Raw genomic sequence first — 16936 nt, forward strand, 5'->3', positions numbered from 1 at the left:
TATGTTGTCTCCCACATTAATCACTTGAAGGTAACAATCTTTTTAATGAGCTTAGATTGCTCCAAATGCTGCACTGACAACACAGTGGGCCCAGCATGACGGCCCAATAGCTAATCCTCCATCTCCAAGCCTTGTGATCCCCTATGGGTGTTGGTTCATGTCATGGCTGTTCCACTTACATTCAGCCCCCTGCTTGTAACCTGGGAAAGCAGCAGAGGGTGGTCCAACATCTTAGAAGCTTTGGTACCCTGCACCTGCATGGAAGATCCAAAGGAAGCTCCTGGATCCTAGCTTCAGATTTGCTCAGCTCCAGACAGTGCAACCATTTGGGAAAGCGAAACAGCAGATGTAAGATCTTTCTCTCTTTCTCTCCTTCTCTCTGTAAATCTACCTTTAAAATAAATCAATCTTTCAAAAAAAGAAGAAAAACAGGAACTCAGTAAAGGAAGAGCTTCTAGTGAGTGGAAATTAAAATTATCTATTGTCTGAATCCTGTAACCAACATCATTATCATCGTCATCCTCTGCTATACTGAAACCAAGAAATACATTATGATTCATCCTTTGCCAAACAGATGGCTACCTAATGGACAAGACCGAGGAATGCTCTCTCCAATGCAAAAAATGTATGCTTACCAGATATTGCCCGCTTACAAATCTACATTTGTTCTGCAGACCTGCCTGCCAAAGATATCAGCATGGCTGTCTTCTGATCAAAGCAGCTGGACCGAGGACAGGGACTATGAACAATTAGTGTATTATGTACTGAAGAGACTATTACTGTATGGCATTCCCAGGCATTATCTCATTGAATTCTCACAAAATGTCTGAGGGATGGCTACTGTTAAGATTCTATCGTAAGACTAAGTAAACCGAGGCTGAGACACAATAATGCATGATTCAAGATGGGACAGCCAGCAACTGATGTGAATCCAGTACCATCCTAATTAAGCACTATGCACACTCCAGCCAAACCTGTCTACAAGTGTTTGTGAGAACCTTGAGAAAACACGTATATATATAAAAAAAAAATACTATATTCAGCCCCTATAGCTTGGGTTCTGCATCCATGGATTTATCCAACTGTGAATAGAAAACGCTGAATTTAAAAGAGAGTTATGTCTGAATTAAACAAGCACAAGTTTTAATTCTCAACATTATTGTATAAACAATGCAGCATAACAACTATTTATATAATTTACATTGTATTAAGCATCATAAGTAATGCAGAGATGATTTAAAGGTATAGAGGATGGGTATAGATTATATGCAAACATGATGCCATTTATTTAAGGAACTTGAGCATCAAAGATTTTAGCATCCATGGAGGCTCTAGGAAACAATTCCCCATGGAGCCCAAGAGAGGGCTACCGTATTTCTCTTAAGAGGCACACATCCAAATGGAGAAATAAAACTGTTGTATTAAACAGCAAAATAAAATTTGTCATACAATTGTCATTTCTAGTTCATTCATCAAACTGTTTTGCATTCTCATGCAGTAAGGTGAAGCTATCCTACAGCAGGCCCATTCGCTGCAGAGTGCACTGAAGTTCGCATAAACTCAGAGAACTCGCAAGGGCTGGTTGTTGCTAACTGTGTACACCAATCTTATCTTCCAAGAACAGTTAACATTTCTTGAGCACAGCGACTATGACACACGCAGGGTTGCTTGCAAAATGAATGCACAATTAGTATCTGTTCAATTGAATGCTTGTGGCCCATGCAGGAGTTCCAATCACATCTATTACTACCGAAGGCAAATAGCAGAAGGTCCACTTCCTCCAGGGAGGTGTTCCTAGCCTACACTAGCCTAGCCTTAGGTTCACCTTAAGGACCTCATGTATGAAGAACCAAGAAAAGGTTTATATAGCTTTAATTTATGGTCTCTCTCCACCACCCCCCCCCAAAAGCTACTAACGCACTCAGATGCAGCAAGAATTCCACTAAGGAATCAGGATGAACAGCTATAGAAAGAGGTAAGCCCATATGTGTCATTAAAATTTGTAAACAAGTAACTTCTGGGAAGTCTTAGCAATTATTATGAGTTTTCTTGGCAAACAAAAACTTAATAAATCCAAAAGGTCTCCATTTTCTATTTAAAAAGCAGCATCCCCAAGAAAGGTCACTAACAGAACAATTAGGAAGGAAAAATATGGTACAGACAACAGCTTGTGAACGGATGAAAAATCACAGGATCCCCAAATGGCAGGGAATGAGGTAACTCAATACAAGGCAAGGGACAAGGCCAGGCGGGAGACTGCCGAGATGGATTCAGAGTCATTGAGATTTCTGATCTTCACCCCATATTTAGCACAGCTCAAGTGCCTGGTGGCACAGACCTGGAATAACTAAGGCACATAGCTCTTGCCTTGAGAAGCCCCAGGGAGGGAACAAATCTGTAGCACAGTATAATCATGTGACACCAGCAAAGGACAGAAGGGGGTACCTGCCCAGAGAGGAGGGCCAGGGAAAGCGTCCCACAAGATATGTATGGGTATAGGTCTGTTCCGTATGCTAACTAGGAATCTCTTCATCTGAAGTCTTTTGGCTGCTTGGACCCTTCAGATGGACGGCTGTGCATTCTGCTGGCTTTTCTAAGAGGACGATGTAGGGGAGCACATTTGCCCCAGAAATTAAGACTCCTAGTTGGTATGCCTGTATCCCACATGGATTATCTGTCTCAAACCCCAGCTCCTCTCTTATGCCTACTGCTCATCCGCACCCTCGGAGCAACAGATGATAGTCACTGCCACCTGCATGGAAGACGCAGCCTGAGTCCCTGGCTCCTGACTTCAAGCTCAGTCATTCCTTGCCATTATAGACATCTGGGGAATGAGCTGGTGGAAAAGGAGAGGAGGGTATGGTAATGCTGCATGCTCACTCCCCTACTCTATCTCTATCTCTCATTAAATGACCAAAATGTTTCCTGCTATTTCTTGGCTGCAGATCAATCAAACTAAAACAAGATAGTGTAAGAAGGTAGATGAGTTAATAGTCACACAGGGTTAGGTTTCTGGTGGAATGAAAAAAAGGAGTGGAGGATGTCTTTCAAAGTATCCAAATTTCTTGCTTCTCCACAAAATCCACATTTGGCAAGATCAAAGTGGGTTCCCACTGTAAGTTTCTAGTTTTCCGTGAGTAAAAACTCATGGTAATTTTGTGAATCCTACTCCCTAGTTAATCTTTGAAATCACAAGAGAGGCTCTTCTAAGAGAATGCAAAGCACCTGTTTCCCAAAAAGCTACCTCTCCCCAGAACAGAGTTCCATTCCCCATTCTTCTGCATTTCCAATTTTATCAGGAGAAAGCAAGGAGACAGTGTCTGTGTTTTTAGCCTATCATGGGAATAGAATGAAGTTACCAATCATACCCTTCTGATGACCTTTTTTTACCCTTTTTATTTCATTTTAGGACACAGTTTCATAGGCTCTGGTATTCTCCCATATTTTCCCTGGTGCTCAACATGGAGCTCAAAGAAAACTTAGACCAAAACCACATGGCCCAGCTCAACTGAGAGACTTCACAAGAGCGGTATCCCTTTTCTCAAGTGAGACTGAACCCACACAAGTGCACCTTGGCACCCTGTGGCTCTGCACAAACATGGAGGCCCAGGGCACAACCTAGCTATGATCAAACCTACAGGAGGACTGTATTATTAGGAGGAAGGGCGGCAGCTTAGGCCTTCAGGGGCTCTAGTCCCAAACTTTCCTATCACCTCCGTTTTCCTTTCAGGAGCAAAGTCATATGCTGAACATATGGGGCATATGTTCAGAAGAAACCTGCTGGACAACTGGCACTCTCTGGCACAGGTCACTTTTCTGCACGATTTGAAATTCCCCATGTAGATTCCAAATGCCAGCTGCATGACAGTGTACCCAAGTGCCAAGCTCCCTGCTGATCTCTCCTTGGTGGAGGAGGGTACCCCCTTGGTGGCCTAGGCACCCCCACGAATGTGCTGCTTGGGTTTCAGAACCCTTAAAGTGACTCTTGCAGACCTCTGTATGACCTCCTCTGCACTCCTCACCCAGTCACTTCGCAAATAAAACTTATCTGTCTACAACCAGCTCCCAGCTTTTCATTTCTGTATTAGGCTGAGGAAAGAACCCACTGGGTTTTTCTGGTAACATCTCCTTCTCTTGCAGTCCCCCTCCTGATTGCTGCAGCAGCAGTTTTCTTTCCTTAATAAATCTTGCTTTTGCTCTCTGCATTGTCCACATGCCAATTCTTCCTTCAAGGGAAACAGGAACTGAGATAGTCATCTCCCCTCGCATATGACAGAGAGGTTCCCCCATCACAGAGAGAGGTGGCGAACTAAGGTCTACCAGTAGAAGAAGGCATTTGTGACAAGGCCTTCCTGGTTCTTTCTTGTGCCTGGATCATTTCAAATGCATTGAGCTCTGTGAGCATCTCTCACCCATGGAGGTCTCCTCCCTGCAGTTCTTCTAGCATGGTTTATTTCCACCTGGGTCAGGCCCCTTTATTAGCAGTAGTATATACAATAGCACCAGAAAGGAAGTCATAGAGTGCAAGAGACTGCTACCCAATCTACAAGTTTTAAACAGTCATGTTCCCTTTGAATTATTAATTCACTGAGGGAAATAATTGTATCATATGAGAACCTGGCAGGGGGTATCATCCTGCCATGACAGATGCTGCTCCACGACTTCTATGTTGCACAGAAAATTGAAGAAGAATCACCAAATCCAATTTCAACTCGGTTAAGTATGTTGGGCCAAATCAGGATGCTGAAACACTGCATTTTTAATTTAGTTTTTTTTTTTTCTCTGTGCTCACTGTATTAGGAAAGACAATCACACTGCTCCAGGCTCTAACTGTAAAATACATCATTATTATCACTGCACAAGAAGACAATGGAAGATACAGAGCTTCATGGAATAAATGAGGAAGAGAGTGAAGTGTTCAAAGACTTCCACGGAGGCCCCTGTATGTTGGAAAAATCCCTACAATATTGCAGCACAGGCCCCTGCTTCAATCAAATTAGGGACTAAACAGATCTATGATGCTCCTGAAACCCAATATAAAAATGAATTCTTCTGACATTTATCCAGAGAGAAATATGCACCAGCTTTGTAAATCCGTTAAAGGCCACACCAAACACTCTGTCAGCTGTGAACTGTTTTAAGCTTGGTCCAAACTTAAACCTGTGCCTCTCACACTTTCTGGACTCAGCCAAACCTCACTGCTCAATCTGTATCCCCTTTCTCTTCTACAAACCAAGACTGCCTGGCCTTGGCTCTATACTGTGGGTACCTTCCCAACTGGCCCAAATTGTATCCTTCCCATTATTCCAGGAACCAGCTCACAGCTTTCCCAGGAAGACATTTTGACTAGATATAAACTGATATTCTAAATCTGCCCAACAGGCACAGGAGACAGCATTTTCAAGCATTCTCCTCCTCTCTCTAACCCCCTGCCTTCTTCCCCAAAGATTTCTGATAATTCCTTGGAACATATAACACAACCTGTAGGTGTCCTGGGATTTCTCTCACCCAGAGCTCTGCAGCCAGGATACTTAAACACAAAATCAATACGAAAGTGAATCTTCAAACACACAGAATTATAGCAATCATTGATAACTTCAGTGAAATAAGCACTTTCTATGTGTGAGTTTTACAGTCCTAAGTGATTTTACATTTGCTATTTCCTTTAATGCTTACTACAACCCATTCATTAATTTATTCATCAAGCAAACATTTATTAAGCATCTCTTATGTGCCAGATCCTCTTCTAGATGGTTAAGCTACAACAGAGAATTAAAATGTAAAGACCAAAAATGTAACCCTTCTCTACAAGGTTAGATGTTGGTAGGTATAGATAGACAATAAAAAAATCAATAAGTATACATTTGACATGGCAGATGGTGATGACTGCTCAGAAGGAAAATGGAGCTGAGTGATATGAAACCCCAGCGGAAGCCCTCACAGGTTAGGTGAGTAGGACCCAGGGAAAGGGAGAGAGGCACCTGTGCCCTGCCTTCCGAGCTCCAGCAAGAGGGAAGAACTCTACTACTCCATCACTATACATTCCCATAAATCAGAGCCACGAAATAAGGTCAACAACAGGTATAAAGTGAAAACAACTACAACAAAATTACAGCACCATGGAGCCAAGAAACATGCCACTGAATAACCAATGCATGGGTGATGAAAAGAAAACACAAAAGCCTCTTGGGTAAAATGATGCCACCAGGCAATCCACGAGCCAGCAATGGATTCGACAAAAGAAAAGTATTTGGAAGAAATGAAAATGAAATCAAAAACATCAAAACACATGGGATGCTGTCAAAAAATGTATGGAAAAGGTTATTGAACTTACGATTTTACAATTTGCATGATGGTGTCCTTATATTAGAGAGGACATATGGTATTTGTCCTTTTGGGACTGACTTATTTCACTGAGCATAATGGTCTCTAGTTGGGACCATCTAGTTGCAAATGATATAATTTCATTCTTTTTAAAAGTGCAGCAGACTAACTTTGAATCTTATAATTTTGTATGACCCTATAAATGACACCATAAAAATCCAAATGGACTGAATGAAAAAGGTTCCCCTCTTTGCTAGGCACTTTTTTCTCAGGAATGACAGCATCCTACTGAGGCCACGGCCAATTCAGACACAAAGGGTGGAGACAGTCCAGGGGCAAGGCAAGAACGCCATCTAGAGCAGGTGCCAGGAAGGGTCTGCAACAGTGTAAGGGACGTTCCTCCAGCATCATTCACCAGATCGTGAATGCAGAAGCAACAGTTTCCCCAGCTGCCTCTTAGGGCGCCTCCTGCACGTGAGCCCAGCCACAGCAGCAACCCGAGACTCTAACCCACTTACCTCCAAAGTGAGCTCTCAGTCACACTGCCCAGGTTGAAGTCATACAGCTTCGTCAGGATAAGAATGACCTGCAAGGGGGCAGGGTGTGAGGGAGAAGGCAGGGAGGAGGAGAGGGACAGAGAGGGAGGGAGAAACACAGCTACTTTAGTTTGTGCATCAGTGTAACATGCATCCTAAATCACCCACAGAAGGGTTTAGTATTTATCCTGTGAGTTGAGGGGTATTAGAGGATCAAGTAAGGGGAAAATTACTAATTTAATGCATCTGTATAACTGGTAGCATTTATTCTAATCCTATCAATGCTTTGTATCTGAAATAAAACATGTCTACAGGAATTAATCGTGCATCCACGGTTTTTTATCTACATCTGTCCTCCTTCAAGGTCAGGCACAGACTAGCTGGCTCTGTTCACCACGAAGACCACCCAAAGATCACAACACATACTTCCTTTTGATCTAGAGATGACTCTGGCTTCTAGAACTGCATCTAAAAGGGTCAGAGGGATCTGGGCCTCTTTCTGTCTGCACAGGAGCTTCAAAGACATTTTCTGTTTCCTCTGGTGGGATCTTAGCAGACATAAATATGTGAATGGCATGCAGTCTAATCCCCAACATTCTCCAATGCCATCTACCATCAACCTGTGGCATCTGTTCCACCAGGAAGCAAGCAGGTCGCTGGACTTCTGCACACTCAGACCACTTTTCTGACTCTGGCTGAAGTTCAGAAACCCATAAGGAAGCTACAAGCATCACAGACACAGCGCTGTGTGTGACATGGTTAGTGGTTTTCTGAATGGCTCTTGAGCTTTTCTGTCTAGCACTGTGTCATTTACACCCCTCTAAATAGGGACTGGGACATCAGATGTTTCCTTGCCAGCCGCACATGCGCCTGGACAATGCCTCAGGCACAACTCCATATTTCAAAGAATGCTAGGCTCATGCACCTGAATCGATTTTAATCAAAATGCAGGTGCATAATACACATTACCTGCCTGCACGCATGATAATCCAGTTACACATAATTGTGTTTATCTAAATTTAATGCACAACTCATTTCACTTTTCTCAGCTCTTTCCTATTCCACAATTTAACTTCCTCCAGTTCATTTGCACAGCAGCCATTAAACTCTTTCCGAGATAATGAATTTCTGCTACCAGGATAGGACTTTCCCATTCTAGGTATCCATTTAAGATTAAAGAAAAATAATCAGCCATTATATTGAACATTTTTATGGCACTTAACTAACAACAAAATGCTCATTTTAAAATTTATTCTCATTTAGCAACTCCATGGGGGTCAACCAGACCTATGTCTATTTGTTCTATAAAAACGAATAAAAAAATTAAAGCCAGGGGATGCAAGCCATTAAGGTCAAAGATAGACAGACCATGGCAAAGTTGGCTTGGGACATTCGACTTTCCTGCAAAGACAATGACAGAGGGTATCTGATAAGTTTTCTTCAGATCATGTTCCTCTAATGATAAGAGACAGGCTAGTGAGAAACACATACAATGGCTATGTGTTGACTGGTGGAACCCCTAAAGCTATTATCCTCTGACTGTAGCACAACAGCAGGGAGTACATCAACAGCACACATCAATGGCATTGCTGCTGAAGAATAGTGGACAACCTCTCCGGCAGAACAGGAGAATATGCCAAGCAACAGTCTTATTATCACAGAATTACCATAGTCACTTGGTGCACTAACCTCTCTCACCCATGGTTAGTTGGCTAGTTTGTTAAAGTCAGACTAATCTTATCATGAGAGTCATTCACACCGTCCCAACAGAATGCGAGCAATATACCAGATCATTACTGTCTGAATTCACACACACACACACACACACACACACACACGCACGCACGCACTACCCCTTTCATTTGAACTTTTATTAGCACTTTCATATTTACCATGTGAAAGCAGAGATCACTATGTACAGACCAAACTACTTTATTTATCTCCATATCAGGTCTTAAGGAATATCAGTTTTCAAAACACACACACCCCATTTAGAAAGAGGAAAGATGTTGAGTGTATTAATTTGACTAAAGTTTCTAGTAACTGGATTTGTAAAACCCTTCATATCAAGCTCTGGGACCATGCTTATTCTTTCCACAATTAGTTTTTGTGCTTGTCTCTCCTTTCATCCTTACATCTGTCCTTCATTCTTTCTTCCTCTTCTGAATCATTATGATACTCTGGCCATAATAAGACCACATGTAAAGGACACACAAACAAAAATCCAGATCCTTTCAGGAGTCCACAATCTGTTGACAGGAAAATCCCACAAATGATCAGGAAATTTCTTGCATGGAGTAGAAGTTGTCATTGTGGTCATGGTGGAAGATACAGCAAAAAAAAAAAAATTTAAATGGGAATGTTGGGAATGGGAATCAAATCTAAAAAAGGCACAAAGAAGGTCAGGAAACACTGCCTGAAGATAAAATCCACATAATACCTAAGAGAATAAAGCAGCTGAAGTAGTATGAAGTAGTGTATCCTTAGTTTCTCCTCCTTGGTAACTTGCACAAGAACTGCCTTTCAGACATTTAATTTCTGGGAACGCAATTGAATTCAGATCTCAACTGTTGGGCTTGAAAACTCTGTTATCATCTTACCAAGTCCACATCTCTAACTCTTAGTCAATGGCCAATCACAAGAGACACAAAAGAATACCTATGTCTAGGAGATATGGGACTCATTTCAGGGGAAACACGAACTTTAAGACTTTCTAACAATCTTGCTGAACCTGCCCAGAACTTCACCACAGTCTGAGTTGACCCTAGCCAACCTTGCTTCCTTCCTCAAGGTCTGAGATGTATCTCAGGGCAGCAGCTGTCCCCATCTCTTGTCATATCTTCCCTGTTCTCTCCCAAAGAAATATTTTCTGATAAGATTCTTGGATATTCAATCTCACATTGGTGCCTATTTCTTAGAACACATCCTCCCATACCTCCATGAACATTATGGCATTATGGTAGATTATTTCAATTTTTAATCTGTTAATTCATGTATTTTCTTGACCATGAACCTTTACTGTCTCCTTTTGCCTAAGGATGAAATCTAAACTTGATGTGTTGACATTAAAGGTACTGAACAGTTTGGTTCATGCAAGATTTTACAACCATTCTTCTAATCTGAAAAAAACCTGCCCTGTTCCCTAAGAAACATATGATTCTGCAGAGTTGACAAATACATACCTTTCCTATCTTCGTACCATATTGGTGCATCATCATCTGTGCCCAAACCTTTTATTAATTCCTGTATATTCCTGCCTACTGTCTGAGACACAAACCAAAGTCCACCTCTTTAGGCAGTGGCCCTAGATTATTATAGTCAATTCTTCTTCAATGCTAAAGTTCCATTTTGCTTATAACCAAGGTACACAACTCACCACTTAGGTACACACCAGTTTGACAGACCCTGGATTTTCCATAAATCGTCTCCTCAAGCAGATTACAAACAACTTGAAATGAGGATCTGGTTTTCAAATCTGCCTCCTTCAAGCACTTAATATATCAAAGCTTGTTATAAAATCCTTATTTTTGAGCCAATAAAATACTGATGTTTGATGTAAATCAGAGACATCAGCAGGAAATAGCAGGAAGATAGACCATTACTCTCATTGTATGCATAAGGAAAGTAAACCTCAGTAAGGGAAAGGACCTATGACGCAAGTCCACATCCAAGCATTATCTGGACTTGAATTACTGCCCCAAAGTAGTTCTTTTTCCATTCCAAGAGTAAGATGAGTGTCTGTCACTGGATAGTGTGCTTTAATGCAGATTCCCTGGCCCCAGCCAAGGCAAGTTGTACTCACTAGATCCTGGGGAAGGTCTGGAAGCTTCCCTTTCCCTGCAACCCAGCACCAAAAGGACATTAACAGAGTTAGGAAGAGATGACAATGTAACCTTTATGCTTAAGACAATCAAAACCAAGAACAAAAGAAAGCATGCCTACTCCTAGCCTTTCTCACAATCCAGAATGTTCCTCACATTATCATGGCAGGAAGGAATTGAGAAGAAAATTGAACGGAGATACAGTAAACTCATCCAATAAGCCTCAGGCTGCTGGGCAACACTCGGATCAGAAACAGATGCCCATAACCCACCAAAGATGCATTTGGTACACAGGAAAGGTATACATGCCTGCCCTGGAGGTATCAGAAAGTTTGACTTGACTTTTAACTCCCCCACAGATAATAACCACAGAAATGGGGGGGGGGGGGTCAAGTTCAAATAAGGAAAAGCAGAGAGCAAACACTACTTGAACCCCTTTCAAATACCGCACTGTGTAATTCTCAATTATCACAGCAAACCTTTTCAATGGAATTGGTATGTAATCACTCACAACTTTACAAAAGTTCCAGCGTCAAGCAAATCACCCTCCTGGCATTCAGTCCACAAGAGACAGAGCCAAGGTCCCTACCCAGCCTGTGTTACTCGGCAACACCAGTTCTGTTCCAGTGAAATGCTCCTCTACTCAGCCAGTGCCTGTGGACTGCTGAATGCAAAACTATGAACTGGAGAGAAACATGCCCTTGCCCTCAAGGAGTTTATCACTCATTCATGAGTTTCACAAATATTTACCAAACACTTATGTGAGTCAAAACAGCTTCTTTTAACCTCTGGGAATCAGGGAGCCCCAAACCCAAGAGCAAGGATAACTTGTGTTTCTTTGTTCTTTCAGAAAGAAATAGGAAGAATCAAATTGTTTGGAGACTCAGATTGAGTCTTTGCTAGTTATCTTTTTGACCTAACTGGTGGCAATCCTGAGGGAGATTACAGACAGTAGGAAAAGTGAAAATAAATTAGAATAATTCATGAATAAACAACACTCCTCTCTTCTGATAAGCTGTAGACACAAAGAATATTAAAGAAGTCAGGTGGGAAGGTAGACATGTGTATTTAAATGTAGGCATATAGAGCTGAAATGCTCACATACAGTACAGATGATTTTATGTTAAGTCGGCATATGATGTGCGCTCTAGAATACCACAAAGTCCACACATCACTTAAGGCTTTTGTCACACTGCATTAGTATGATATGATTGTATGTCTCTCTTTCCTGAATAACAGTGACCTGTTTGAGACCAGAAATCAGGTCATTCAATTCTGAATCTCCAAGGTATTGCACAATGCCTAATGCATGGCAGGTACTATGTAAGTAACTTGAATAAATTATAGAAATGTGACAATATTTTTAAGAAAAGAATGCAGATGGCATGAGATGGTATGAGAGAGGTATGGATAAAGCACTACAGGAGATGAGAATGACGTAATTAAGTCCAGAACATATGATCAGGAGATCTTCAATAATAAAGGTGAACATGAGCCGGGACTTCATGTGTAGCGAGAACTTGAATGTTTTGAAATACAGACTGTTTGTATGATATATTTATCTTTCTTCGTCAATGTGATAGGGAGAAAAGAGCCTGGAAAAGGCCACATTCCAATGGCCGAAGTAGCATGAAAGTGGGAACAGTGCAGGCCCCAGCAGACAGGGCATGATGTGTCGGGCACTGTACCATGTGCACACAAGCCACTCTGAGATCTGGTCAGGCCGCTTCATGGTGGAAAATAAGGCACAACAAGCAATGGAAGTGTTTCCCAGTTGAGATGATCAAGCATGGGCTGATGAGCATTCTCACAGTGAAGAAGGCCATGACAACAGGCACTGTCATAGTAGGGCTGCATCTATATTCCAGGTAAGGGAAGTGAAGGAACAGTAGGGGCATGCCTGGCCTCTTGATGAAGCAGTTGGCACTCTGACTTGCCCATTCATCTCCAATTCTCTTATCCCTTGGTACCTTGAGTCTTCTGTCGCTTCTAAATGTTTGGGGCAGCTGCTGACCAGAAATTAATTCTGGTATGTTTTGTTCTTATTTTTCTGATTCATCTATTACTGCTCCTTACCAAGAATAGTACAAATTATTGGTGATAAAATGATCAAAAGAGTGATCATTCATGTCATCACAAAATATGCAGCCTTTCCCAACTGATTGCCTCCAAAGAGTATCTGTATTTGAACTCTGGAGCCCCAGGCCCCTGGTAGGTCTGCAGAGTGATGTTTGCGGCAGGAGGCTTTTACTACACTCTTCATACCTTCTTCTGGCATGGGAGAAAGTAGTCATGTTTTAGGTGTTTCAGCATCTACGCCATCCTAGGATAGCTTTAAACTCCTTAATGTCAGACTTCACTGATTCCATCCCTCAATCTCCTGCATGGAGCTTCCATGTGGCACAGAGAGAACTCAGCACTTGGAACCACAGGGCTATACCCCAGAACCAGCTTCATTGTGTGCTGCCGTGTGAGCCTGAGCAAGTTAACTGATGTTTGCAGAAATGACCCCAGTTCCCTGAAACGGGGATAATAAAACACTTCCTTCTGCCAGATCACAGGTTGTTGTGATCAAATCAGAGCAGATCTTCTCTGTAAGAGGTACTCTGCAAAGACAAGTTGTAACAGACAACTTTCATCCAGAGGGAAGAGTTTCTAGGAATCCTTATTTAGAGTTGCTTAGTATCTTTGAAAATATGTCCATTCATTCTAGATCCCAGGAACACAACTGGAGGCCACTAATCATATTCAGGTGGTTCACCCAGCTCCAGTCAGATGCACAAGTTAGCTCCAAGGGATTCCTGTCCTCTGGAAGGATAATGCATCATCTACAAATCCATAAATCACAAGGACGACCGCCCGTGAGCACATTCACTGAAGTGAGGACCTTTAAAGCCTGTAAAATTTTACTCTGAAGGAAAATTACTTTAGTTCATTAAGCATTCCTGAAATCCCGGTGCCTGTAAATCCACATGCTTTTTCTACAGTGGCTGTGCCCTCCCACCACATCCCTTCACTTCTTACCATGTTGCTTCTACCCGAATCCTATAACTCTCTACTCCCTGCCAATTAGAATAGGAGTATTCTAGTACTTTCCAAAATAAAGATAACAATGGAAAGAGCACCATGATTATCACTAATATACACTTCAGGCATTTTCTGTGATAAGAGTGCATTTTAAGTTTCTGCAAGCCTTGTAAGACCCTACTTTTCCACGGAATGGAAACTGAATTTCAACAGTCCAGAATCCAACTAGCTCAGAGTATGACAATATCTGGCCACACTCTGGGTGTTCAGCATAATAAATGGTATGGTGAGTTATAAAGACAAGGAATTAGATAAGGAATAGCCAAGTTCAAAAGCATACAATGCACGGTGTGCCTCATAATGTGCTCAAGGGGTGTCTGTGGCTCCAGTCAGAACCTCAGCATGGCTTGTGACTTCCTTTCCTCATTACACATAGAGCACCACAAACACCAGGTTTTCCAATATGTGTTGCTGTCTACTATAGTGCCAGTTTCACGCCCTCCAATATTTTTTTATTCATTCCCCAAACCAACATATGGTCCTTCCTTCTTTCCAAGTTTATGAATTCAACATTGAAGAATATAAGACACCTTATCTGCGCTGGTGAGGCTTCTATTATAGCCAAGGAGATAAAATACAACCCAGAGGTAAATGACAAGGAAATTTGATGGTGAATATCAGATGGAAAGAAAATAAGCAGGATGCTCCCAGTGGTCCTGGGACTGGGTAGAGAGAGTGAAGAGAGATTGCTGGTGGTACTGACCACCCCACAAAGGCCCCTATGAGAAACTGGCATTTGGAGAAACTCTTGAATGATGTGAAAGACTGAGTCATGTGGTTCTCTAACATTACAAGCCAGCAGGCAGAAGTCCTCTTAACATATTCAAGGAATAGAAAGACTAGGAAATACAGAGCTGCACAAAGGGGAAAGTTGTGGAAATCAAGCCCAGGGATGCTGGAAGGGTTGACACAGACCTTGTCAACTCTAAGAGATTGGTGCCTGCTGCGGGTGTGATGGGAAGCAACTGGAGGAAGTTGTTTAACACTGAAGTTTATCTGGTTACTTTGGTTGTCGCATTGAGAAAGGGGGAGAAGAGATGAGAGTAAGTCAGGAGCCAGAGTATCATGGACACAACAACAATAGTGGAGGAAGGGGAGTGAGAACAAGAAGGGGAAATAACAACAGGAAAATCAGTAACAACATGGAAATAGCATGCAAATAAGAGAAGAGTGGAGGATGACCTTCAGCATTGGGGCATAAGCAATCGGCAGCATACAGCCTCAGTTTTAGGAGATGGAGACTGTAGGCAAAGAAAGCTTGAATGGAATCAGAAGTTTATCTTAGGACAGGAAAAGTGAAGTGTCTAAAAGATAAACAGAGATGTCAAATAGTGAGTTGGATTTATGAGTCAGCAGTGCAGAAGAAAGAGTTGAGGTTACATTTGTCACAGCGTTGCCAGTGATTAGACGGTTTCTGAAGACATGAGAGCAGATTCACCAAGAGTCAGGACATGGCTACTATAGAGACAGCAAGACTGAAAGCACTCCAGCATTTACAGATCTGGGAGAAGAGACAGGAAAAGCAGCCTACTTGGACCTACCAACGAAGTGGGTATGTGTCCTCTGTGAAGAATCACCAAATGCTATCAACTGTAGAGAAAACCTTCAAAAATCAGCCCACCATTGCATCAGCAGCCACTCTCAGGAAGACAGGCAGACCAGCACTGCCATCAGCACAGACTCTCTTTCAGGAGGATGGGGACACAACCCAGCAGCATACCGGCGAAGACTCTCGGGAGGACAGGGACACAGCCCACTACTGCAGTGTGCCCAATCTGTCAACATCAAAAAGCAGCACAGGCCGCAGTGTCACACCTGGCGGCAGGTTGCCTTCATTACACCCTTCCCAGCTCTGAAGCGGAACAGTTTCTTCTCATTGCAATTGCCTTCCCTGCCTGCAACAATTATGCTAGATTCAAAAGTGTTCAATTTCAGAATCTCTTATTCATTGCATAGCTTCCCATATAATATCACTTGTAACAAAGGAACTCATTTCATAGCCAGTGACGTGCAGTGATGGGCATGATCCTGCAATTCACTGGACTATCCAGAAACCTGATGGCCCAGAAGCAGCTGGTCTGGTACAATGGACTTTTGAAGATTCATTGACAGCCCTCGCTGGGAGCCAACACCCTTGTGAAGTTGGGGTGTTGCTTTCTGGAATGTGAATTAGAGACCAACATGTGGCCAAAATACAAAAGCCTGAAAATCAAAGCTCAAGACAAAGAATGCTCCCTCTCATTGTTTTAGGCCCAACAAGTTTCAGGTGGACACAAGAGCAGTGTCCTCAGCTCAAGATCTGGAAGTGCACTGAAATCCTCCCACGTACCTCAACACACACAGCAGAAAGTGGGATGGGAGAGATCCTTGGTCCCCATTGCTGTTCCTTTCCTTGTGTACACGAATCTAATGGTTCTGGTTAGCATCAATGTTTGAGCAACTTTGCCTTTCTTTTGCTGGCTCACCCAGGCTTCCCAGCACTCTTGCAATCAATTCCTGCATTAAATTCCTTCTTTCAGAAATACCTGGCCATTATACACTCTGGCTGAATGAGTCTAGGAGAAAACCAAGGAGACTGTACATCCCACAAGATAAATGAAGAAAGTATTTTGAGGAGAAAGGAGTGAGCAGCTGTGTGGAATGGTGTTCACAGGTGAGAATGGATAACTGGATTGAAACTGCAGGGACCTCCAAATAACTCATTACTGAATTTCTGATCCTTACCCTTCTTTAATCCTTAGAGTTCTCTAGCTAAAGGAGAGGACAAGTCCTTTTAAATACAGCCAAATATTCTCTTGTGGCTGCTCAGTGACTTCAGGAATAAAACCAAATTTTGGGCCCGGCGTGGTGGCGCAGTGGTGCAATGGTTAAGGTCCTTGCCTTGCACGCCCAGGATCCCATATGGGCGCCAGTTCTAATCCCGGCAGCCCCTCTTCCCATCCAGCTCCCTGCTTGTGGCCTGGGAAAGCAGTCGAGGACAGCCCAAAGCTTTGGGACCCTGCACCCGCGTGGGAGACCCGGAAGAGCTCCTGGCTTCGGATCGGCATAGCATCGGCTGTTGCGCTCACTTGGGGAGTGACTCATCGGACAGAAGATCTTCCTCTCTGTCTCTCCTCTCTGTATATCCGCCTTTCCAATAAAGAAAATAAAAAATAAATCTTTAAAAAA

The 16936-nt window shown here is 42.6% G+C and overlaps 1 protein-coding gene across 1 annotated transcript in view; it reads right to left on the reverse strand.

Moving 5' to 3' along the window:
• The window catches only part of SORCS3 (sortilin related VPS10 domain containing receptor 3), a 546072-nt gene that overhangs the window by 360166 nt on the left and 168970 nt on the right, over positions 1 to 16936 (reverse strand). Inside the window, exon 2 of the mRNA XM_040991786.1 lies at positions 6843 to 6910. Within this exon, the coding sequence (XP_040847720.1) occupies positions 6843 to 6910 (68 nt within the window). The remainder of the gene's footprint in view (positions 1 to 6842; positions 6911 to 16936) is intronic.

The sequence above is a fragment of the Ochotona curzoniae genome, unplaced genomic scaffold, assembly GCF_017591425.1.
Source record: "Ochotona curzoniae isolate NIBS_2020 unplaced genomic scaffold, NIBS_Ocur_1.0 contig_66, whole genome shotgun sequence".
In the NCBI taxonomy this organism is placed as follows: Eukaryota; Metazoa; Chordata; class Mammalia; order Lagomorpha; family Ochotonidae; genus Ochotona; species Ochotona curzoniae.